The sequence below is a fragment of the Rhipicephalus microplus genome, chromosome 2 (genome assembly GCF_043290135.1).
Source record: "Rhipicephalus microplus isolate Deutch F79 chromosome 2, USDA_Rmic, whole genome shotgun sequence".
Taxonomy (NCBI): domain Eukaryota; kingdom Metazoa; phylum Arthropoda; class Arachnida; order Ixodida; family Ixodidae; genus Rhipicephalus; species Rhipicephalus microplus.
In genome coordinates this window covers 129,082,462-129,108,485 of record NC_134701.1, presented here as the reverse complement: position 1 = coordinate 129,108,485, position 26,024 = coordinate 129,082,462, and the positions used below count along the sequence as shown (strand labels likewise).

Genomic DNA, 26,024 nt, shown 5'->3' with positions numbered 1-26,024 from the left:
ACGTGTTCGATGCTCTGGCAGCCGAGCTAAGCTACAGCGGCGGCCTCCTCCTCGTCCACATTATTGGGTGACTAAAACCTGTGAGTGCCTGTCAGCGCCGCTAGTTGCCAAGAGGGCGAGCGCGGAACACTTCTTTTCTGACTGTTGGCGTCACGTAGCAAGTGATCTTAACTCTTTCGGCCCTGGCGTCCTATAAAAAGAACAGGAAGAAATTTCGCTGCCAAATGGGACAGAATTCAGTCAGCAATTGAAAAAGATGACCAAACTACCCCCAATACACCTGTGCAAGCAAGAGTAGCAATTTTTTTCGTCGTCGTCTTCTTTGGAACTCTGGAAAGTGGAAAACAAAGTGGCAAAATTTGAGAATGATTACACTCGCTGCAACCAAATTATAAATGACATGTCTTACTGGCTAACTATTATATCAGTAGCTATCGTATTTTTCATTCTAATTCTAAGATTTTCAACTTGCTATTTAGAAAGTGGGTGTTCCCTAACACTAACGTGTTGCCCGCTGCAGCGAACGATCTTCATGTCTTAAATATGAAACACCATGGTTCAGTGGTTGTCAGAACTATGAATTCATTCAGGCTAATCCAGATGTGTAGCTCTTGTAAAAGCTCCTGATTTCTTGTTATTCTAGTCGAGAAACCTGCCCAAATTACTTAAACAAATAATATTTTAGGGGTGTTAAATAGTGAGATAGTGCGCAATGAATATTTGTTTCATGAAATGTAATATTGGTACGTGATGGAGCTATAAGATGAGTGCTGTTCAACCGGCTTGCCTTTGCAAACATGGGCGGAATTAATTATGGTGCGGCAAAGCAGGATTTAGCAATTCTCCTATAAAGTTGGATCTTCCAAAGTGTTTAATAATTAGATGGTGGCCATACAATTGTAATGAGGAGCTGTGTATCACGACCGCAAAGACTTGCTATTGGACAGATTAGGCGCTGTAATCAATACGTGGTATCTGTATGTTAGTTTCACAACGATAACTTGCACTAACAGTGTAAGAATAAATTGATGTATTGAAATTTGCCATATTTCACTTGATAACAACTAAGCTCTGGTGTCTTATATACAGGACGTGGAGCCATATCTGTTGTATGCGGGATGCTCAGAAAAAAATGTATTTTCGTGCTCTTGACGTTGTAGTAACTCGAACTTTTCTGCCGGTTAAAAATACGCATGGTTAAGAAGGTTAAAAAGAACTTAATCCGAGGTAATAATTCTTTGAATACCACCTGAATGCATCAAGTCGGTTTTTCCGTCAACCTAATGAGGTGAACCTGGCACCGCCCACTTCTGTCGCTGCTGCCTGAGCGAGCGTTGCGCCAGACTATAAATTTAGAATCGACTATAGTCGGTAACAACCCAAGAATAATTATAGGCTCGACCCACGAAGCCTCACTGCCCTTATTTTCCATGCCTCCGCGCTACAAAGTAAGTACACTTCCCAAACAGTGACCATAATTTTCACGCATACGACCATTACCGTACAATACTTCATTGGTGTTGAAATACAGAATCTGAAGCTCAATCAATAGAATAAATGCGCGGACTTCCGCGTCTGCTTAGCAATATATCTGCTGTTTAAATCACACTCCCCAGTGCGCTCATCTCGGAGTCCACGAAGAAACAATGCACATTTCTCGAAACAGATGTTTCTGCGCGGTACCTAAGGTTGTACAAAGAAACATTTAACGTAATGTTTGAAATTAGGAAATTGTTCTTTTGCGGTTTCACAATATGAAACAGGGGCAATAATCACAATTTATTCGGTTGTTCGCAATTTTTTACGAAACTTTCGCTGCCCGGTTTCTTCACTGTCTTCTGAAACTATGGCAACTACGACTCAAAGCGAAGAATGAAGAAGCGATATGAGATTGACCTCGAGAATTTCGATTTTCGTTCTGCCTTAAATACCGGATGTGCGTTTTCCGCTGCCGTGCTTGCCATCGTGTTTGAGGTGAACTCCAATGTTTCAATCGACGTCTTGTTTTATCGAAATAAAAGCGCGTAGCGCACATCGTGCTTAACAGTGGGGATCATGGCAGACGTTTTCGTTAACCCAATGACCAAGGCGATGTACTACGCGGCTAAAGTGGCGGTGACTAAAAGCTGTAGGTGAAGTTTTTTTCTTGCTTCGACAACTTGCACTTCATGGTGTAGCTATCACCTTGTCAGATCTTGAATATTCAACGTTTTTAAAGCGGGGACCAGTTTTGCTGTAACAGGGGCCACTACCTTCAATGAATGTGTCTATGCGAAGGTGTGTCTGTGCAGTCAAGGAGGTTTTCTCTCTCCGGGGAATGCGAGTGAATTGCGTGCCAGACTTCGCTTTCACAGGGGAGTGCAAATCATTTATCTTTTCTTGGGGCTATAAATTATTATAAACAAGTTATGTATATGCGTAATACATGCACGTGATACAAGCAAAATGAAAAAAAAAATATGAAAAAGTAAGACTTCTGAATATGATATCGTCATGGATGGTACAATGTCCAAAAAATGAAATTGTTCTCTCTTTTTTTCGCTCAACAATAGTTTTAGTGTCCTCGCTTCAGTGACGATCACAATCGATGTAACGATCGTGATTGATCGTGATCGCTGCATCGATAACAATCGATGCAGCGATATTACACAGCTCGCGTCATTTCCCGGTTTGAAGAACCTCTCACGGTGTTTTTCGTGCAAGGCGTTCAAACTTCGAGTGCGAGACAAGTGCTTACGCAATGGACACTTCAATATGGCACGTAATTATAAGCCGGTGAAATAGATTCCGTTAAAATGACGCAGCTGTTCTAATTGGCAGTCGTCAAAATAATTACACGCACACACGTTGACCACGATTCGCTTTCTAATGCATACAACAATGCATATTCTCGCCACCTGGTTTGTTTATTCTCGTAATGTGTGACGCTGGAAGTTTTTCTCGGTTTCTTTTTTCTCACGACTCGCCCGCACTTACAACACTCACATGGGTGCACAACACAGGGAATATCGCAAACGATCCCCAAGAATCTCACGTTGCGACACCCAAGTAACACACTCACACACGCACCTGCTGCAACGCGGATGCCCCACCTTTCGCGGGCGGTAAATCAAAGACGCGCATATTTCACAGAACACACGCGCGCACATTGAGACTTCACCGTCATTTTAATCAACACAAATGACCACAACGACAATCGTCGAGAGTGGTCATCCTAGCGACGCAGAGAATAGACGCCGTGTTGCTGATTCGCGCTGCCGAACTGACGGAACGAGGTGAAGCTCTGCCGCTTCGGTGCACTTGAAATGCTGCAAAATCATAAACGCCAGCATCGAAGGACAGCCGACGACGCTGATGCTGAGGGCGAGTGGATGAAATAGCTTTGTCTTGACGAAGAAAACACCGCAGAAAACCGAATGGACGTCTGACAGTCTTGGTGCAGCGGCACATCGCCTCTCGTCGCGAACGGCGCCATACTGAATTTGTCATTGGTTCATCGTGACTCTTACGTCATAGTAATGAGCGGCCGCAGTTGGACGTGCATAATAGAAATGGACAGTGGTACACTTTACTTATTATTCTTTGCTTGTCACCGAGCGTTCCACACTGAAAGGGTCTCTTTGACCATTCACGTCTTCTTCTTAGCCTCGCAGAGGTCAACCCATTTTTTTCATGGTCATGCGTGAGGGGCATGCTTTTCGCTGTCGCGAGAAGCTCGAGCAGCCACGAGAAATGGTGGTGTTAGTGGTTAGAAGGAAAGAAGGCACCTAATTTCTGCAGCCCGGTGGGAAGCACGGCGCAGTACCAACACAAGAAATGGCAAACGCGAACACAGCTGCTCACCACCACTCCGCGCTGGCGCTCTTTCGTCCTTGTCCGCTCTATCGATTTTGCCGACGATGGTGACGCCGCCTAACTTTGAAACACGCGCAGAAGAGATGCGCTTAAAAAAACTAGCCCTTTTAGGAGCAATATAACAGCTAGTGTTTCAAAATGGAGCGCTTCAGAACCACAGAGAAGCTACGAGTTAGTGGCGTTGAATTCAACACTTGAAGAGACGATGCCCTAAGTGTGTGGCTTGCGGGTGCGTGAGTAGTACATGTGCCGGGGCTGGGACGACTGCGGCATGCTCTTTTGTAGCTCTCCGCACACGTTCATTAGTGTTCCTGCTCATAGGCATGCGCAGGGCTTCCTTTCAAGGGAGAAGCTGTCGCTTATCAGCTGACAGATTATCAGCTGTCGCAGGTGAAGGTTCGTCGCAGCACCCGCCCCCTTCAATGTCAATAAGTGCAGCTGACTTGACATCCCCCTCCACGAGCACCCCCTCCTTGTTATGTCAATGTGTGGGGATGACATTGCGCCCCCCTTCTCAGGTGATGAGGCGGGGGATGACCCTCCTTGTTTGTGCTAAATACATTTTAATACTGGTGAGATGACAAGGCTTATTCACTCAGCAATAGAGAAATAGAGGGCACAGCAATACACTGCCATTGTTGTTTCATGTATAAGATTGCGTAAAGGTATGTTATCAAAAAAGGTAATATTTACTTATGGTCCCTTATGCTTGAGCCCCAGTGGCGCCATTTGTGCAGTCCGGACATGGACCTGTACTGTCTTTAATAAAGAACTGCTTGGCCACCGCTGCTGAAGCTCCCTGATATTGCTAGATATTAGCTGCAAATAAACGGAAGCAGAGCACTTCTAATCGTAGGTAATACGTCTTTTTTTTTTCGTGCATAGAACTTCGAGTATAGCGATGTCACCCGCTTCTGGAGTTGCATAGCCACCTGAAGTGCAGCCACGGAGCCCGCTGCAGCCGCAACAGCTGCGGCCGAAAAGCCCTTCCACAACGACCACGCCTGACGCCGTGGAAGAGACGCCTGCGATAAAGACAGCATCTGAGACACCGGCCAAGTCACCGCTCCCTGGCGAACAGACAGCTTCGGTGTCGACAACGGTGTCACTGCTGCGGTCCACCGACCGAGAAGCGAAAGCGTCCGTTCCTGTAAGCGGGAGCGAAATCCTGATACCGAAGAGCAAAGTCGACCGCACCGCCGCTCCAGCCACGAAACAGGAGGATGAGCTGAAAAAGAAGCGGGACCTCCTTTGCGTACTGCTCGGAGTCTACCCAGACTTCCTGCAGAAGTACCGCACGGCCCACGTCACTCTTGTCGTCTTCTGCCTGGTCTCATTCACGCGCAGTTTCTCCATGAACGGAGTCATGATGGTGGTGCTGCCGACACTTGAACGGCGCTACCAGCTCATGAGCTACGAGAGCGGCATGATCCTCAGCAGCAACGACGTGGCCAGCTGCCTGACCACGCTGCCCGTGTCGTTCCTGGCCACGCAACGAAACAAGCCACGCTTCATTGGTTACGGCGTCGCCATGTTGGGACTGGGCAACTTGATTATGGCCGCGGTCCACTTCCTCTCACTGGCTTATCAGCTGTCGCAGGCCGGGACCGACTTGTGCCCGATGGTGGATGCAGTTTCGTCGTGCACGAGGTCCGGAAGCATAAGGTGCGCAGCATGGCATATAAGCCAGTAGGCGTCGCTCTTTGAATTTATATCTGAGATGAAAAGTTCCAATTTTGCGGCAAGGGTATAAAAGGAATTCGACAGAAACAAATTGGGATGGGATACACTTTAGGTAATTCACTTTAGGATCCGATCTGGCACTACTATATTGCTTCAACGGGAAGAAGTGAGAACACAACACGACTGATCTCTGTAGAAATAGCACGTACGACCACGCCCTTTTTCATCAATGGTAGCAGTTGCTGTCAAAGTAGCTCCCTCTCCCCACCCTCCCATTCTGCCCTACCGTAATTGCTTGTTCACCCGGGGAATGTGGCTGGTGCGTCTGCTTGGTGGTGCTTTAGCTGCACCACTCTGCGCTTTTGTCAGTCATTGGAGCTCTGGACGAAGAGCCCCACCCACTTTAGCTACTAACAGACAGTACTAATAAACGTTTATTTTCTCTCTCCCGCGAGTAAGTAGCATACATGAAGCGTGGGTCTTAACGTATATAACGTCTACGTAGAGGGCACACACCAATAAAATGCTGCGAAGTGTTGCGAAGACAGACGAGGCTGCGACGCTGGTGGCGTTACCTTCCTCCTCACCTCGTCATATGTTTGCTGCTTTTATCGGTCTTTCATTTCTTGTCGACTTCTTTCTCCCTGTTTCCTCATTCTCGCACCTCCTTTGCGTGGTGTTTTTGCATATCAGCCTATCCAAGTTCGTATGTCCATCCCCGCGCAGTACACTGTGTGTCGAACAAAGTGGCAAGGGTGAGCAAAAACAATGTGTATCTTTTACCAGCTGCAAATATTGCTCAGTTGATTACTCTGACCAGTGCTGATATTAACGAGATGTAGTTTTACTGTGCACCCAAAAAAGCACAGCTTAACATGTATAGTGTACGACTTGGCGCATTTACACTTGCCTTGCAGAAACTTCCGGTTCGTGATGATGCTTGGACAGTTGCTCAGTGGACTCGGTGCCACGCCCATCAACACGGTCACGATTGCGTACATTGACGAGAACGTGCCGAGGAGGAAGTCGAGCTTCTATATTGGTGCGCATTTGGCATAACGCACGTCCAACTTCGCGTAAAAAAAGTAGCTGCTTGCTTGAGACCGCGAATATTGCCATTCACCGAAACTTGTCCTTCGTTAGCGGTACTGAACGGACATCTGATTTCATGTGCGGTTTTGCGTGCATTCCTGCCCAGAGTTTTCATTACATTAATAAGGGCCAGTTTCACAACACAGGGCAGGTGTAACGCTTCCGTTTGCCTAGGCCTACGTGTACAAGCAATAGCACGAACTACGAACTAATACGATATGAAGTGCATGCTTGGGTGAGTTGGTAAGGCAAACTATAATTTAAGCAAGCGCCAGGACGAAGACGAATTCTGGGTTCACTTACTCTAGGTGTGTTTTGCGCTGCTTTAAATTTTAGGCATTATCGAGCTGATGACTTTTTCAAGCATGTGCGTGAGACTGTGTTTACTCTTGAATATTAGCTCAATTCATTAACGGTAATAGGTCAGAATAGCCAATCGCCATGAAAATTGTGTGAATTGGGTGAGACAGACACGCTATACATGCAAGCTTCAAAGAGAGACAGCCTCAACGACTCTGACGACGACGAGAACAGACTAGATAAATATGGGAGGAGATGTATAGGAGGGCACTAGGGAGGTGAGGGAAGCGCTTCTAGTTCAGTGAGGGTCAGGCGGCCTGTAAAAAACTGGTTATTCAACCTGGCGTCCCCAAGGTAGCGCAGGTGATCTTTGAAAGCCTTGCACTTTTGGCAGGCAGGAAAGAGCACATCTTTCTCGGTGGTCGCTGTTATAGCCTGTGGTGGTGTAGTGATGTGACCATGGTTGCTCGCAACAGGTTTAGTGTAGAACAGCGACACAGGAGCTTCTCAAGCCTTTCCTCCGTAACGCACTGGAGATGGGTCTGGAGATGGGCTCCTGGCATATCGTCTCCGTGCCGCCGACAATGTGCAGCGGTGTTCTTTCATGAAAGTGCGGTGGTCATGCAGTTACATTCGAACACAATGTGTAGCGGTGTTCTTTCATGAAAGTGCGGTGATTAGGCCGTTACATTAGGGCCTTACTTCCGGCAACAAAAGGTTCAGGAGGAAAGCCTCCACGTACTGGGCGCCTATGCACTGCGAGCCATCCAGTTTGGCGCAGTGGTAATGTCTGCCATATAGACGAAACTCTGGCCCGTTTTTTTTCCACTTGTTTCAATTTTTGAACCAGTGGTGGTCAAGACAGTCTTTTGTTAAGATATCCGAGTGCGCATGCACACTAAAATGTTGTCTCTATTTTGTGAAGTATTGCAGGCCACGAGAATTTATTTAGATAAGTGCAAATAATTTGTTCTCTCCTGATTGCGCGCAGGCATCTTCAATAGCATGGGCATCGTTGGTCCCTCTTTCGGCTTCATCTTGCCCGGCTACTCGCTGTCCTACTACGTGGACATCTCCACCGATGCCTCCACGTACGTTGTCTCTTTAGCATGCTTTGTGCACTGATGCGCGTGGCAAACATCGCAGCGTTAAGAGCATCGACAAGCAGCGCTCTAGGGAGACGTTGGAGGCACACGTGTGTTTATTGCTTGCGGCGTAGCGTTCACAGATGGGCATAACGGCTGAGCTCGACTCCATGAGTTGCTGTAAAGAAGCTAGCGTGAAGTTACACAAAAAATTCGCGCACTGCAAGAAGCTATATAAGGACCTGAGTGCACGAAGCAAAACCATTATGAGTAAAAAGAAAGCTGGATTTTTTAATGTCGCAGCGAGATAAGTAACATAAAAGAAGCTGACAAACTGCCATATCTATTACATGATTAATTGGGAACAGTTCCCATATATATTAGCTCCACCATGCTGAACAGGGCGGGTAAGATGTACGTGTATTATGTTAGGTAATGTGCGAGATGCAAGAGGTCGCGTTCCCAAGTTGCAGACTCGGCCTGAGCTCGAACAGCCCAGCATGGATCGGTGCCTGGTGGCTCGGTTTTCCGGTCGCCGGAGTCATGGGTATCACGTTAGGCCTGATCACTGTGTCCTTGCCGAAATACCTACCCGGTATGCACCCGCCCACTGCAGCGTGCAGTCTTGTTGTTTTGTCGAGTTAGGAGGATACGCGATTCACGCAGTATGAATCGCAGGAACGCAGGAAGTGAACCTCTTACAGAAGTTTTTAGCACACTTCGAGTAAATTATTCTTATCAATTTTCGTAATGTTCACTATAAATCTTTACTGCAATGACTAAATACCGACTTGACAAACTTTACTATGACTGCGGCACCTGCATTCCAGAGAGGTTTCATATATGCCGTAATTTTTAACATATTCTTTTGCAACGTTCGCACAGATTCAGAATGTGTACCGCAATCCTAGACATGACGCGGACGAAGCAATAAACCTCATAAGGTCCCTCATGTATTCGCCAATGACCACTCGGAGGCGAAGGTCATGTTCTTTTCTGTTTTTCTCGTGGTCGATGTATACTTATTCCCAGCACCCGAAAGCTTTCTGCTCCTCACTTGCTTGAACTTCCTCCGGAAAAGGCCTATGTTTGACCATGCGACGATTTCGTGCGATGGTGTCGTCGTGTCACGTAATGCTATGTGACGTCACAATGACGCTACTAGGTTTTATTATCTGTGACGTCAGGGTGATGCGACATGGCGACTTATCAAGGCACAATTTCTGTAACGTGACTTTCGGCCTCGTTTGTTTTCACGCCGCCGCCGATGGTCAGATTTTGATTACATCTGACTTATTGTTTTTCATTTACACAGATGCGCAACTGTGTAATGAAATGTCAATTTCGAGAGAAAAAAAAAACAAAGCCGCAAAAACGTGGCTTGAGGAAGACCTCACTCCTTTATTATGGCTGCATATGGTAAAGCATATAATTATAATAATACAATAATAATACACAATCATACTACACAATAACTTTACACCAATACAGTGACTATAAGGTATGACCAATACACAATAGAGAAAAAAGAAGCTACGAAAATAAACACTTGCGAAGTGAATTACATTACTAGTATGAGTGCCATGTATAGTGGTACAAATTGCTAGATGTATCTTCGCAAGTTCTTCCAATAAGGTAGTGTTTCGTTTAGTACTAAAATATTATTCGCGCAAGAGTTTTGTTTTTCAGATATCATGAACTTGAGTTACGTTCAATTTTTCAAGTAGGTTTTTTGTATGAGCCAAATACAGTAAATTAGTGACGACGCGTATTATTTTCTTCTGCATGCGAAATTATTGAAGTTAACCTTGGTGGTCATGTCCCAAACTAGATGCCCATAATGAATGTGAGATAAAAATAAAGCATTTGCATTTGATCAGGCGTGCGTACGGGAACGGAAAATAGGGGGTGGCTACTCATTTAGTAATTTAAATGAGGGAACGGAGGGACGCAAAGTCTGCCCCATATTTTGACTTTAGGAGGGGGGGGTTGCATGAAGGGTAATCCTGCGCATGCTATGCATCTAAAACATTCGCTTAAAAAAACTCTCGCAGCATCTCTATGACCAATGACATGAACGAGAGGGCCGTGTAATTTCGATCAGTCATGTTCAAGCGCACATTTGATACGATTGTCCACAACTTCTTCGTTAAACATTGACGTTGAAATCACATCACTGTAGCAGTAGTAAAAATAGTTTTATTAGCGCATTCTGAAAATTGTGTGTTAAAGTCTAGACAAACAGGTAAAGATTCATTGCTGACCACACATTCATAAATGTCATCGGTCTAACTACAACAAATCGAGGCAGAAAGAAATGAACTAATCATCATCAGTGGCTGTGGCTACATTGTATACTTAACGATTTCATTCCATCATCATGAATGCTTAATGCTTGATGAATCAGCCTTCGGCTATAAGTGAACTAATCATCATCAGTTGCTGTGGCTACATTGTATACTTAACGATTTCATTTCATCATCATGAATGCTTAATGCTTGATGAATCAGCCTTCGGCTATAAGTTATATTGTGGTCATAAGAGCCAGGACTCATATTCATAAGAATATTTTACCCTGAAGAATTTTTGTGAGCGTCTATTTCAACCATGAAGGGGCAAGATACGTTGTTAGCAGACCGGCTTCTCTATATGAAAACACTCTTGGTATAATTAGAAGCTTTGTGAGTTCACCATACTTTTGTATAAGCGGTATAATACAGCTCGTTCAAGGTAGTTTTGTTGTCGAGCCGTTAAGTACTTTGCCGTTAGTGCAACACGTTGAGACAGGCTAGAAGTAACGGAAACATCCAGAAACCTGGATTTTGAGCTCTAGTAAAAAAAAAACAAACACGAAGAACAAAGCCAAATTTGTCAATGTCAGTGGCCTGCTGGCTTCCTCAGCATTTCGGCGGAGTTCTGCAAGCAGTTCTCATGCCATGTCTTGTTACGTGACGTGCTGCAGGTTACAAAGTGGTGCGGGAGGAGAAGGCTGACCAGTCTGGCGTCAAGGCGTCACGGCGGTGAGCATGGCGTCGAGTGAGTTCGGCCTGCGCCTCACAGACCTGCCGAGGGCTGTCCACCGGCTCTTCACGAACATCCCTTTCATTCTCCTCTCGCTTGCCGTGTCCTTCAATCGTGAACAGACATGTCAGAAAAAAATATTCAACATCAAGCGATGCCTGAGAGATGTAATGAAATACGCCAAACGCGTGCGTGTGTAGTATATCGTATCGGTGGGCTATTTTCGCTTTGATTTTTGAGTGCAAATTCGGGAATTGGTAGGCGTTTCATTGCGGGTGGTTTACTTTGATGGGATGTACAATACAAATGTATTTTTAAAAGGAATTTATTCTGTGGGCATTTAGTATACCAATCCTCTTCATCTGTACATTATCATTACCATGTGTTGCTCATGCATCCTCATTGTTGTCACGTAGCATCATCATCTTGGTTCGTTCATCTCAGCTGTCAAAGAATTAGCATCAATGGGATTCACACTACCTTCAGTGTGTCCCATTCAGTCTTCTTCAACGTCATTGCGGGATGTAATCAGGGAGGAGCTCACGTCCATGACCCACATGGCCCACCTGCAGCCCACTGTCGCTCGTACTCTCTCATCGTTCACGCATGCCGTCGCCGCACAATCAGGCACCGTCAGCTCGACGTCGCCGCCACCAACGTACGCGTCGGTTGCTGCCGCACCTCCCAGAAGCTTTCTTACGAGCTTTCCATTACCACCGCCTGAGCCATCATCTGTCCCTCTCACTGCTCTCTCTCCCGGTGCATCTAACACAAGCTACTACCCTCCTTATCGATCGACTCGCCCTACGTGCTATTATTGCGGCTATCGTGGTCACATTTCACGATTTTGCCGCAAGCGCCAGCAAGATGAGCGCCGAGGGTACGACATACGCGAACGAGACTATACCACAGGAGCATTGTACCAGGGCCGTCGTTATTCGTCACCGCCGCGTCGGTCTCCATAGCCGCACCACTCCATAAGCTACTTGCTTCTTTCTGGTACGCCCTTTCAGTAGTCTCAGGAATGTGAATTGGCTTTCGACAGGTTGAAGAGTGCCCTCACGACCGATCCTGTACTTTCTCATTTTCACGATGGTGCACCGACCTTCCTACGATGGTGCACCGACCTTCCTCCATACAGACGCTAGCGGCCATGGTTTAGGAGCCGTGCTCCTCCAGCGCGACAACTCTTCGCGAGAGCGAGTCGTTGCGTACGCCAGCCGCGTCCTCTCTGCAGCCGAGAGGAACTACACGATTACCGAGAAGGAGTGCCTCGCGTGCCACCCGCGCAGACAATCCCATAACCGACATCAACGACTGGGTGGAATCTCATCTGACTGACATTCAACATCACACGCAACTAATTGAAACCACCACAGACACTCCAACACTAGACAACCGAGTCGCTCACCTATGGGATGCCTACCATAGCCTTCTAGAGCGGTGGAAACGGGGTAAACATAACAGGACGCTAAAGAAACGCTTAGCCACTCTACAATCCCAAATCCAAATACATTCGGAGGAGCTGTGCCGCTCCAATTGGGGGCAGGTATGCGACGACATTGCTGGCAGATTGACCACCAAAAGGGCGTGGCATCTCCTCCGACACCTCCTCGACCCATCGCACACGAAAACCACTACCCAGCACCACCTCACCCGGCTTATACACGCACACATGGACAACCCCAATGATCTTTTGGATACACTCCGCGACACCTACACATCGCCCGGCATACCAACTTCTCTTCCCTCATACACAGGACAACCGAATGCCGAACTCGACACAGATATAACCGAGGCGGAGGTCAGAGCCGCGCTGTTGACTCTCCGCACTAAATCCGCACCCGGAGCCGACTTGATTACCAACACAACACTCCGCAACCTGGATGACAAATCGATCACTCGCATCACGGAGTACTTCAACCAGTGTTGGAAGGAAGGAACGCTTCCCCAGTCCTGGCATCACGCGAAAGTAATGTTCATACCGAAGCCCAACAAACCACTTACACTCCAAAACCTTCGCCCAATCTCATTAACTTCGTGTTTGGGCAAGCTTTTCGAACATGTTGTACTGGCGAGGCTTTCACAGCATATGACAGACCGTGACTTATACCCTCACAGCATGGTTGGCTTTCGCCCCCATTTGTCCACTCAAGATGCCATGCTACAAATCACTCACGACATCTTCGACCCGCTCATTCCGGGCCACACAAAGGCAGTGCTGGCTCTGGACTTATCCAAAGCCTTTGATCGCGTTGAGCATCATGCGATCCTGACAGCACTTTCTCCACTGAACGTGGGTACACGTACGTACACTTACATTCAGGCCTTTCTCACAGCACGCACGGCCGAACTTCAGTTCGGCCCGCTCACCCACCCAACATACACACTAAAAAGTGTCGGCACCCCTCAAGGGTCCGTCCTCTCACCTTTCTTGTTTAATATCACCCTCATCCCCCTAGCTCGACAATTGGCAACTGTTCCTCATCTGAAACATACCCTATACGCAGACGACATCACGCTCTGGTCTACCCATGGCAGTGACGGTGACATACAGGACACCATCCAAACAGCCGCCAACCTAACGCAAAATTATGCAGTTAGCGTAGGACTAACCTGTTCTCCAGAGAAGTCCGGACTGCTCTGCATCCGCCCCAAAAGCCGCAACTCCCCCTCCCCACCCATCGTCATCGAACTGGATGGCAGATCGGTACCAGAGGTCGACACCCTCCGGATACTGGGCATGCATATCCAGAGTGATGGGAAGAACACAAACACAATCCGGAGACTCAAGCAGGTTGCAGGGGCGATCTCGCACCTCATCCGCCGGGTCTCAGGCCGTTACCGAGGCATGAAGGAGGGCGACCTATGTCGCCTTATTCATGCCTTTGTACTCAGCCGTGTGCTCTACTGCACCCCCTACCTCCAACTCTCTCGCCGCGACACTGAAACATTGGACGCCCTCATCCGTCGGGCATACAAAGTAGCCCTCCACCTTCCCATAAGTACACCTACCGATCGACTTCTCAAGTTAGGCCTTCACAACACTATCGGGGAACTTATAGACGCGCACCGCCAAGCACAATACCTTCGTCTCACACAAACCAACACTGGTCGGCATATTCTACATTCTCTTGGAATCCAGATACCCGCCAATGATCCCACATTACTCCCCATACCAAGACCCCTGCACCGCGAACTCCTCATTACACCACTTCCCCGTAACATGCACCCCGACCACCACGATAAACGTCGCAGAGCTCGCGCTAAAACTCTACACCTATGTTACGGCGCCGAACCAGACGCCGTATGGGTAGACGCAGCCTGCGTGGGTGATGAAGCGGTCGCTGCCGTGGTGGATCACAATCTCTCTCCCATAGGTACACACACACTCCCTCCAGACACGTCCCCCGAAGCTGCAGAGGAAGCTGCCATTGCCTTAGCAATCGTAAACACAGAAGCACGGTACGTCTTATCAGATTCCAAAACCGCAATCTTCAATTTTCCACGAGGCCGAGTTCACGTCCCTGCTTTTTGCATACTGGATTCGCCCGCTGCAACCCCGCCCCGTCAAGTGGAGTTGATTTGGGTGCCCGCGCACTGCGGGAATCCTGGAAACGAGGCCGCCAACCTCTTAGCCCGAGGTTCTTTAAACCGGGCTCCCGCGGCCTCCGATCTGGGATTCACGAAGGACCGCGCGCACACTTTCAACGAGCTGACTCAGGCCTATAGGGCAGCACGTCAGCTATATCTCCCACCGCACAAGTCCTGAGCAACCGACAGGCAACCCTCTGGCGCCAGCTACAAACTCACACTCTTCCCTCTCCTCTCATTCTATCGCACTATCACCCCCTTTTCCTCACCTCAGCCTGTACCCTTTGCCCTGAACCTCATGCTTCTGCTATACACATCCTTTCTCACTGCCCGGCGGATCCTCCGCCGCGGGCCCTAGAGCACCTAAAGACTTGGGAGGATTGGGAGACCCTACTGCGCTCAGAGGACCCGGTTGAGCAGACCATGGCGGCCGACCGGGCTGCCAGCGTCATGGACCACCACCAAATGAACGCTTGAGCGCAAAGGGGTCGTGCGGGGGCCCGGGAGCCTGCGTTCTCCAAACTCCTCTGTTGAATAAAGTTTTTCTCCTCCTCCTCGCCATCGTTTGGTCAGTGCAGAAATTTCGTCCCTATCTTCACGGCCGCCACTTCACCATTGTGACCGACCACCACGCTTTATGTTGGCTTTCGACACTCAAGAACTTGTGGGGACGCCTCAGCCGCTGGATTCTACGCCTACAAGTGTATGATTTTGCCATCGTATACAAGTGAGGCAGAAAGCATAGCGACGCCGATGCTCTTTCTCGCTGCCCTCTACCAGCGGCTCCCCTCAGCGTTTTCGCAATCACTGTGCACAACACACCCTCGGAGTCCACGTCTACGGTGGTTTCCTCTCTCGCCTCTTGGACCAGCTGCCTTCGGACGACCCGCACGATTTTTCTTCTCGACAGCTGGCTGACCCATACTGTCGACGTATTATAGGCTACCTCACTGGCAGTTCCAGTCCACCTAATGCGAGGCTCCGTCGCCAACTGTCGCAGTTTAAGCTGGACAACTCGGTGCTGTACCGCAAAATTTACCATCCTGACGGTCAGCGCTGGGTTCCCGTTCTACCCCGATCGCTTCGGTCCGGAGTCCTCAGAGCACTTCATGACCATCCGACGGCTGGTCACCTTGGTTACCACAAAACCTACGATCGCCTTCGAAGTCGGTTTTATTGGTCAGGTATTACCACTAGTGTAGCTCGGTGCGTTGGGTCCTGCACTACCTGCCAATGTAGAAAACTACCCACACCTGCTCCAGCCGGTACACTACAGCCTCTTCCGTGCCCAGCCACACCATTCGAAGTTGTAGGCATTGATCTTTATGGCCCCCTTCCAGTCAGTGCTGCTGGAAACCGATGGATAGTAACAGCCGTTGACCATTTGACGCGCTACACCGAGACGGCATCCGTCACTACCGGTTCAGCTTCTGAAATTGCCGATTTCATCCTCCAAGCCATTATACTGCGTCATGGTGCTCTACGTGTATTGCTCAGCGACCGTGGAAGGGCCTTCCTTTCACAACTAGTGAACGAACTTTTTCGCGCCTCTGGCACAACTCACAAGACTGCCTCTAGTTATCATCCCCAAACTAACGGCCTCACTGAGCGATTCCACCGCACTCTTGCTGACATGATCGCCGCCTACATTCAACCAGACCACAAGAACTGGGATGTAGTTCTACCATTCGTCACTTTCGCCTACAATACGGCAATTCAGCGGACAACCGGCTACTCACCATTTTACCCAGTTTATGGATGCTCCCCTACTTCTTTTCTGGACGTTTCTTTTTTACCTGCCATGCGGATTCATCTCCATCCTCTTCAGAGGAATACGTTTTACGGCTCGCAGAGAGCCGCCAACGTGCTCGTATAAACACTGAAGCCTGACAGCAAGACAGAAAGCTGGTTTATGATGAATCGAATCGTGCTGTATCCTCTCAACCTGGAGACGAAGTGCTCGTTTTGACGCCTATTCGCACACCTGGTTTGTGCGACAAATTCCAGCCACGATTTATCGGGCCGTACAGAGTTCTTGAAGAAACTTCACCAGTGAATTATCGCGTGACGCCACTTGTAGCCCCAGCAGATCGCCGTTATCGAACTACTGAGGTCGTCCATGTCTCCCGTATGAAGCCCTTAATGCGACGTTCTTTGTCCCCTTGACTTGCCGCGGCCAGGCTAGCCGCTTTCACGTGGTGGGAATTAGTGTGGGCATTTAGTATACCAATCCTCTTCATCTGTACATTATCATCATTATCATGTGTTACTCATGCATCCTCATCGTTGTCACGTAGCACCATCATCATCTTGGTTCGTTCATCTTAGCTGTCGGCTACCGGTTCCTCGGGCCTAATAAGGGTCTTCCAAACCAAGACTTCATAATTCATACATTTTTTATCAACAGAAAATCAACAGGCCCATGAAGAGTGACAGGTGCAAGGGACATGCAATACAAATCAACATATAATGAATTGGATACATGTAAGAATTAAAAACTGTCACAATGGAAGTAACTTGCATATTACCGAAACATACAGATGCTATAAAAAGCAACGATACAAATTTAGCGCATAAGCAGAAAACAACAGACTAGCGAAGCACACAAGCAAACATACGCTAAACATGCAAACAAGGAAACATGCCAACAGAACAGTGATTCACTGCGGTCATGTTGTAACTGTGACTATGGTTGAACCGAGGTGCTCCATTGTAGACCACGTGCATGTACAGCCTCATCTCTACTCGTTCTAACTGAAAACCAAGGATGCAAGTGTTGTTATCTTGATGCACAAAGTTTTAAAGTACATGTCAAATTACTGGTGGCTGAAAGAAAACCTTGACAAACCAGTCGCTGCACACTCATGGAAGTCCACTTTTTTTGAATAATTTAGTTACAATAAACTTTGCCATGCAATTTCGGTATACCAGAGCCACTTACTCTCAAGTAACAGAGGCGACGTAAGCATCGTTTAAAACAGCAAAGTTCAATGGTCAACACAGTAAAACACTTTTACAAGATAAGTGAAGTGGTAACCAGGTCACATAGAGAACGATGAAATCCTACACCTTGTGATCTATGTCGAAGTTTTTGACCAGCATGTCGGCAATGTCTCATTTAGACGCTCCATGACTCGTCTGACCCGTACCTCCAGTCTGCCTGAGTCAGGTCCGCAGCGTACCTCTGTCGGTGATAAGCACCTCATGGGCACCATGACTAGGGATAATGTTCTCAACGAAAAACTTGGCTACCTTGGCGGAGTTGCTTTTAGACAAGGTGCTTGACTCAGCATAGCGGCTAAAATAGTCGGTAGTTACGATTAACTATTTGTTTTTGAAATTCGACGCCGGGAAGGCCCCGGTAAGTTTATCCTTATTTGCTGGAACAGCTGGTGAGGTGGCTCGATGGGCTGCAGGAGTCCGGCTGGCCTAGTTCGAGGTGTCTTCCATAGCTGACAGACTTGGCATGTCTTTACGTATATTGGGAGACATGGGCAGTGAGACGAGCCCAGTAGTACGTTTCTTGATTCTCGTGAGCGTGCGGGAAAACTCAAGGTGAAAAGCCTTAGGGTCGTCATGCAAAGCTTCCAGGACTTTTGGACGTAATGTTGTGGGTATTACAAGGAGGTAGTTGGCCTGAATTTGTGAGAAGTTCTTCAGTAAAACGCAGTTCCGTAAAAAAACGACGACAGTAGTTTTTACTTGAATGTATTTTGAACAAAGGTGACCTTGCCCTTGAAGTATTCTGCAAGACCCTTTAGTTCCAGATTGGTGAGTGATGGGTCAGTGGAGGAACTGGACAAGCAATCGGCGTCAGAGTGTCTTTGTCCAGACTGGTAAACTATGTTAAGATCGAATAGCGACCGACTCCACCATGCGAGGTGACCTGAAGGCTCCTTCAAGTTAGCAAGTCAACACAGCACGTGGTAGTCGCTCCTAACTTCGGAAGGCCTGCCGTAGAGGTGGGCGCAAAATTCGGGTGTAGTCCAGATGATTGCACTATTTTTTTAGAATAGTTGGCTTCCGCATTGTATAGTGATCATCTATAGGATCACTGATGACCCTTTAAGGTGTGTCAATACTCTGTACAAGAACGGCTCCGAGGCCTACGCTGCTTATTTCGGGGTGCATTTCTGTGTTAACGCTTTCCTCGAAGTTCGCAAGTATCGTTGACATCGTTTCAGTTCTTGAAATGCTGTGACCAGTGTGGTTTCTCACCTGAATTACGTGTCGGTCTTTGTGAAGTGAGTGAGAGACTCAGCAACCCACAAAAACACCTTGAAGAAACTTGCGTACATGTCGGCAAATCGGTGTTCAGCCTTCTTGTCGATGGGTGGTGGGAAGGCAACAACGGCAGCGTTTTTTTTTTGTCGTTTGGGGTGAACACTAGACTTGCTAATTACGTGACCTAAGAATGAACGATTCTCGTACGCGAAGGGGCACTTTTAAAATGCGAAAAATTTATTAGCGAACTTCAGTGACTTTGAGCGTATCTATCTATCTATCTATCTATCTATCTATCTATCTATCTATCTATCTATCTATCTATCTATCTATCTATCTATCTATCTATCTATCTATCTATCTATCTATCTATCTATCTATCCGCCTACGACGTTTAGCTCTCCTGGCCGTTTGGATAATGGTATCGATACCAAACTTGGTATGGCATAACATGACTGTATGAAGAACATATTTGACTAGTCATAACATGAAAATCGTGATATGGATGCCGTGAATGTCATGATTTGCATTTCAAAGTCCTGGAGCTCTTGCGGTGGTTTCGTACCCATGGCGTGCCGCAAAACTGGTATGGTATGGCATGATTGCATGGAGAACGCAAGCGACAAACCCTAACATGAAAATCATGACATGCGTGTTATGCAACATGACTACATGCTAAGCTCATGATGTGCTCGTGACCGTTTCACTAGCGTCACATATACCAAATTTGGTACTGCGGTACGTGAATGGATGACGAAGGTATGTGACTGGTGCAAACATGATAATCATGATGTGCGTGTCATGTAACAACATCACTACATGCCACGCTCATGATGTGCTGGCGGCCGTTTCGCTAGCTTCGCTTATACTGAATTTGGTATTACGTGACGTGAATGAATGACGAAGGTATGATACTGGTGCAAACATGATAAACATGAGATACATGTCATGTAACAACATGACTACATGCTACACTCGTGATGCGCTCACGGACGTTTTGCTAGATTCACATCTACGAAACTCGGTATTACGCTGCGCGAACGGACGACATAGATAAATGACACAACCAAACATGATAATGACGTGTCATGTAGCAACATGACTACATGCCACACTCCTGATGTGCTCGTGGCCGCTTCGCTAGCATCACATGATTGATTGATTGATATGTGGTGTTTAACGTCCCAAAACCACTATATGATTATGAGAGACGCCGATGTGAAGGGCTCCGGAAATTTCGACCATCTAGGGTTCTTTAACGTGCACCCAAATCTGAGCACACGGGCCTACAACATTTCCGCCTCCATCGGAAATGCAGCCACCGCAGCCGGGATTCGAACCCGCGACCTGCGGGTCAGCAGCCGAGTACCTTAGCCACTAGACCACCGCGGCGGGGCTAGCATCACATGCCAAATTTTGTATTACGTGATGCCATGGATGACGAAGGTATGTGACTGGTGCAAACATGATTATCATGAGGTGCGTGTCATGTGAGAACATGACTACATGCAACAGTCAAGCTGCCAATACATTTCGACATGACGCAGTGCACGTGCACGCCGGCGTTCATTTCGTTGGCTCACGCCAGCGTTGCCACGCCAGGCGCCGGTCCTGCCATTTACTCGCAGGTGCGCGCTGGGCTGCGTTGCTTTGACGCATGTGCGTTTCAGCGCGTCCGGCGTCCTTCCACCACGAAAAGAGGCAGGCGCAGTGTTGTCTGGGTAACGCATGGGCGCGAAATGCAGCATGTTGCATTTCGTGACGGTTGCCGTCGGGCCGTGCCGACGGATGCCGGTCGCGCCTGGCGTCAGACTCTTGTTTTGCTAACGTAGCGTCACTGTGCCCAGCGTCCGATCGCGTCAACGCTACATTGGAGTATATATGGCCGTTCATGATGCGCTCACGGCTGTTTTGCTAGCTTCACATATACTAAGTTTGGTGTTACGTGACGTCAATGAATGACGGAAGTATATGACTGGTGCAAACATGATAATCCTGACACGCGTGTCATGTTAGAACATGACATCAAACTACGCTGATAGTGTGCTCGCGGTCGTTTTTCTAGCTCCACATATTTTAAATTTTGCATCACGTGACGTGAATAGATGACGAAGGTAGACGACGCAATCAAACATGATAATCATGACACGTAAGTCATGTAGGGCATCGTTTGCCTCGTAACAGTGTGGTGATTTTAAAGTGACATATCAACCTTTTTGATCCGTGCTTAGCATATCATCGATTCCCACTGTACGTGGGATCTGCCAATTCTTTTTGGCTTCAGGGTGATTCCGAGGGAGTACGGGCGCAAACATGCACCCACAAGAGAGAAGATACGGATGCACAGGTGCTGAGCCTGACTTGCAACTGATATTTAATGGCAGAATGAAACACATTTTATATGCCAGAGTGAGGCTTCGGGTTCGCTCTGTTACTTCTTTGCTCTACAACTAACCAATTTGGTCATAAGAAGGTTTATTAAAGGGTGATTTCGGATGACCTAATTGCTTTAAGCATGGCTCCAAAGTGCCGGAAGTGGACATCGAAGGAGGGGGCCAACAAAAAGACTGTCGTCCAAATACATGAGGCAAGTCTGCCCCTTCAAACTCGCCAATAGGGTCTCAATCATGCGTTGGAACGTCGGAGGGCATGGTCTCGAACTCAAAAAAGGCCGTTTGGTGTTATAAAGGAAGTTTTACCTCGTTCTGTCTCGTCGACCTCAGTTAGCTAACAGCTGGTTTTGAGGTCCATCGTCGAAAAGTGCTGAAGAGTTGATCCAGGGCAGCAGCTATTTGTGGAAGAGGATACACGTCCCCGTTCGTGATTTTGTTCTGGCGACGATAATCAACGCATAAACATGGGGTTCCATTCTTCTTATTCACTAAGACCGCACATGACGCCCATGAAGTTCTGGACGGCTGAATGATGTCGTCGTGTAGCAATTAGTGGTCTTGTTTCAATACGGCCTTGAGTTTTTCGTCAAAACTCGGTACGGAGTGTGACGGAGTGGTCTGTTTTTACTGTGTTACGATGTTATATTTTGCGTCTGGGATCCGTGAAATTCTTGATGACGTCGAAAAGCAGTATTTGTATAGCAAGACGAGGGTTTCGAACTGTTCTTGCTTACACTTTGGAAGGCTGGCATTGACTTCGAAGGCTGGTTCAGAAGCTTGGTAAATCGGGGTAGGCTCGGAATACTTGGCGAAGGTGAAGAAATTGGTGTCTTTCACAGTTGATTCAAAGTAAGCGGCCATCATGCCCTTGTTCACATGCTTGATCTCGTTACTGATATTTGTGAGCCGCTTTTTGGCTTCCCTCCCCGGAGCACTCCTATTCCTCTATTCCTATTGCGACGGTAATCTTGTACTTGATCAACTGGAGCTAGTCGCCTCCAACGACACTTGCCTGGTGTGTTGATTTGTGAGAACCGAGAAGAACGATAACGAGAAGAACGATAACCGTGGGTGAATAGCGACCACGTTTTCGAGCACATTTAAGGCGGGCTTTCCGGGGGGGGGGGGGGGTGGCGTGTACGGTGGTAGCGCTTTTTATGAAGGCCTAATAAGTCCATACCAAGGATGACATCACTCGAGCAAAGGTGAGAGATATGAAAATCGCTCAATAAACTTCATTGTTGATGGTGGCTCTCGCTACGCAGATTACCGTTAGCTTTACTAGACCACCGTTACCTGACATGATTTTGCTATATTCCCAGGCAATTTCGACTTCCTTCAACTCCGTGGTGAACGGTTGACTGATGACGGAGTACTCTGCCGCGTGGTGCCAACAGAGTGACCACGTCACAGCCAACGTTAATAGATCCTGGTCACAGCCGGTGATGTTGGTTGGTCGTCGCTTTGCTTCACGGTTAGGTCGCGGCGTCGGATCACCGCTTGGTCAGCTTGCCCACTGCTGCAACGTCAAGCCTTCAGATATACTTCAGGCAGCAAGGTTTCGTCGTTAGGGCTCTATCTGGTTCACTGCGGGCTTTTAAGGTTGCGTCATGGCGTCGTCGGTGGTGGTAAAGGATCTTCAGTTGCTCGTCATAAAGCAACCGCACCTGCATCATCGGTTACCGCCGTTAGCTTTCCGGGTATGGTCTCGTGGAACATCCCTAGTCAGGTCCACTGTGCTGCTGTCATCGCTGAGGAGACCGGCGACGGCGAACGCTGGTGTCCAGGCGACGGCGATTTTGCATGGCCGCTCAACACGCCAGTGATGTTCCATACTACGCCAAAGAATTCTCATTCAGGACATGAAAATTCCTTATTTCGGGTATTTTTCCCATATAACTTTGACGAAATTCCCAGCATATTCTCAGCAACAGTACTAATTTCCGCCCCATCCACGCACACACATACCACAATTACACGTGCTTAACATACTGGCGACTTACGAAATCATGACTAGCCTCTCCATTGCCGCACAACAAACGCATGATTTTATTAATTCATATACTGTTAGTACACTGCACATGGTGGGGTTCTAGTCTAACAGCAATAGTAATCTAGAAAGCACTCCGCGTAAATATCCGACACAAATATCAAGAGCTATGCTTGCGTGGTGTATGCGCGAGAACCGATTACACCAGATGAAGGCACACTTTGACCGCTAAATATCGGTCGTCATAGGGGAATTTCACCATTCCTGAAATTGCTTACAATATCACAAAGATTCTCCATTTCCCTTTGGCTCAAAATGACAGGCAAAAATTATGTGAAAAAGAAAAACTTCTCTGCGCGGAACATCACTACATTGCGCTGAGAACGCGGTACGTTGACGGCGAAGCCACGTAGATCCATCTGGCGGTAATCTCGGAGTCCCCCAGACTTTTCAGCATGTTTTGCGTAAGGCATTATATACACGTGCAGTAGGCTGGTAACGTAATACATGAGAAAGGTGTGTGGCTATACATTCAGCAACATCCTAGAGGTTTAAGTTAAATGTGTCAAAATATTGGCGCTATTCTCTCTGAAATCCAGGGCGCTCGTTTGGTAGTGTACATTTAGGGCATAGTGAAAATAACCCAACCATATTAGCTGCCTTCCTGCAATAAAACGTTGTTCAAGGTCGCGAAAAAACAGGGTCTGTATATACTTACGACTTTGGTACATGCACACGACATGCCGCTCGGTGCTGTTCAGGCAGAAGTCAAGTACAGCATACCGACCTGTCACACATGAAAAATGGGTGTTCACTTGAATCCCTGGTAACTTCCTAAGAAAACTTTGTTAGCTAGCCGATGTATCCACTGCGACGCTAGCAATGCATCGATGATGTTCGCGAACACTCCGAAGGCTGTCCGGATGTATTCGTCCTAGAGACCATAAGCATCCAATGCTGAACCTGCTGGTAATCGGGGCCGAATACAGTACACTGGCAGCCTTTGAGATGGAGCACCTTAACCACTGCCAGTTTCCTCATGGCTTCTCCTGTGTATAAGGCCACTGCCCAGACATGTTTGATCTGATACACCACAAATGCAAAGACGTCCAGAAGCAAACGAGCAGTGACGAGGATGTCTCGCAAATCATCGAGCATTTCTGACCTCTGACGCACGTACAAGTGCAAGGAACAAAATGATCTATGTACAAAGTAGGCAGTACAATCTCGTAATCCTTATCTTCTTTGACGGTCATCCTGTTACAGCGTTCGGCACGGGCCGCTATCACCACTCAATTGAACCCAATCATTCAGCGACCATTCGCCGGCGCACACCAAGTGCAATGACTCAGTTATTCTGACATGTCAATCCATACGTAAAAAAAAAGCAATGGGTACCGCGAGCACCTGTGCACAAAAAGTGCAAACTACTCTAAGAATTGGTGACTTTTTTGTTGTTTTAACTGTGGTATAATGAACATTTCAATTTACCTAAGGGAAGAAAGTGTTTCTCGGATAATCCCGAAGTGAGCATATGTGCCTTCGAAACGCTGATATACACAACCGATAAAGAAGGATATGAGGCAGCAGAGAGACTGGACCGCGTCGTTTGTGTTAGCAAACGAGAAAATAACGATTTGATGAAATAATTGTTCGGGTACAGCTAGCTTTAGAGAGCGTTTGTCGTTATGATTACTGTGCAGTGCCCCGGTAATAGCAATCGTTTATTCATACCACTGTTATTGCACGTAGGACGCTATACCTTTCGAAATGTTACTGAAAGAAACAATTAGATTGAAAAAGCTCAGTGATGCGCTCGATTGATGTCGGACGTGGCAGCGCAGGTGTCGTGCACTCAAGCTCACGTTGTGTGAGATACAATTTGGTAAAACAGTACAAGCTTCGTTGCGTCTTGTCCATTTCGCTAGGATGACCAGTGCACGTTGTAAAACAACGCCCGAGAAAATTGGTATATTCACGCCACGTAGACAGGGAGGTATGAGGGTGGTGATTCAAATCACCCGAAAGTTTCCTGCGTCGCATGCGTTAAATGATATTTTTACCGTGCTGGAAGAACCAAGAGGTAGCCGGCAAAGCGATCTCGAGCTTGCAGTTCACAATTAGTTGGCGAAAAGCAATCAACAGATTCAGTGATTCTCCCTCGTACGCATGCTATTTTTTCACTGTATCATAGTTCATAAACAGTAACAATAAAGAAGTCCCGCATCTTTGGGAAAATGCGTCATGGACTACGAGAACTTCAAAATTGATTCTTGATGTGCTGCCGTAGCCTGCGACACTTATTGGGCATGGTCAGAAAACGCTGCCGATCGGTAGTAGAGGTTGCTGAGAACATGCGAGCTAAATATCAAGGTTGGGCTCAATTCTTGCATGCGAGAGTCGTCAAGGTTGCGCTAAATTATTACAATATGTCGAATAGCAAACTAGCCCAACTACAGAATTTATTCAAATGTTATAGCGCGGCACGCGGCCTGGAATTCACAATAAATTATCAGTCAGCTAAAAATTGCTTTCTCTTCCCTCCACAAATGACGCAAGACGCACAAAAATCACTCGTAGATTACACATCTATAAGCCATTGGCTGATTTGAACATGGCGCGCTCGGTTGTTACAGAGATCGCCACTAAAGGCCATCACTTGTCCACGCGCGCGCGCGCGCGATCACACTGAAAAAATCGCGTATTCCAAGAAAAAAAGTGCTCAAGGGTACTCAAGGTCACGAGGCACGCGTGACGTTTCTTTTTTTTTTTTGCCCTTCCCATCCC

The 26,024-nt window shown here is 47.5% G+C and overlaps 1 protein-coding gene across 1 annotated transcript; it reads left to right on the top strand.

Moving 5' to 3' along the window:
• The first annotated feature begins 6,465 nt into the window (after window positions 1-6,465).
• LOC119169760 (solute carrier organic anion transporter family member 4C1) lies at window positions 6,466-11,305 on the top strand. Its single transcript, XM_075883915.1, has 3 exons — window positions 6,466-6,580; window positions 7,922-8,021; window positions 10,978-11,305. Exons 1-3 carry the CDS (start codon window positions 6,472-6,474, stop codon window positions 11,006-11,008), a joined length of 240 nt encoding a protein of 79 aa, XP_075740030.1. The 5' UTR covers window positions 6,466-6,471; the 3' UTR covers window positions 11,009-11,305.
• The last annotated feature ends 14,719 nt before the right edge of the window (window positions 11,306-26,024 follow it).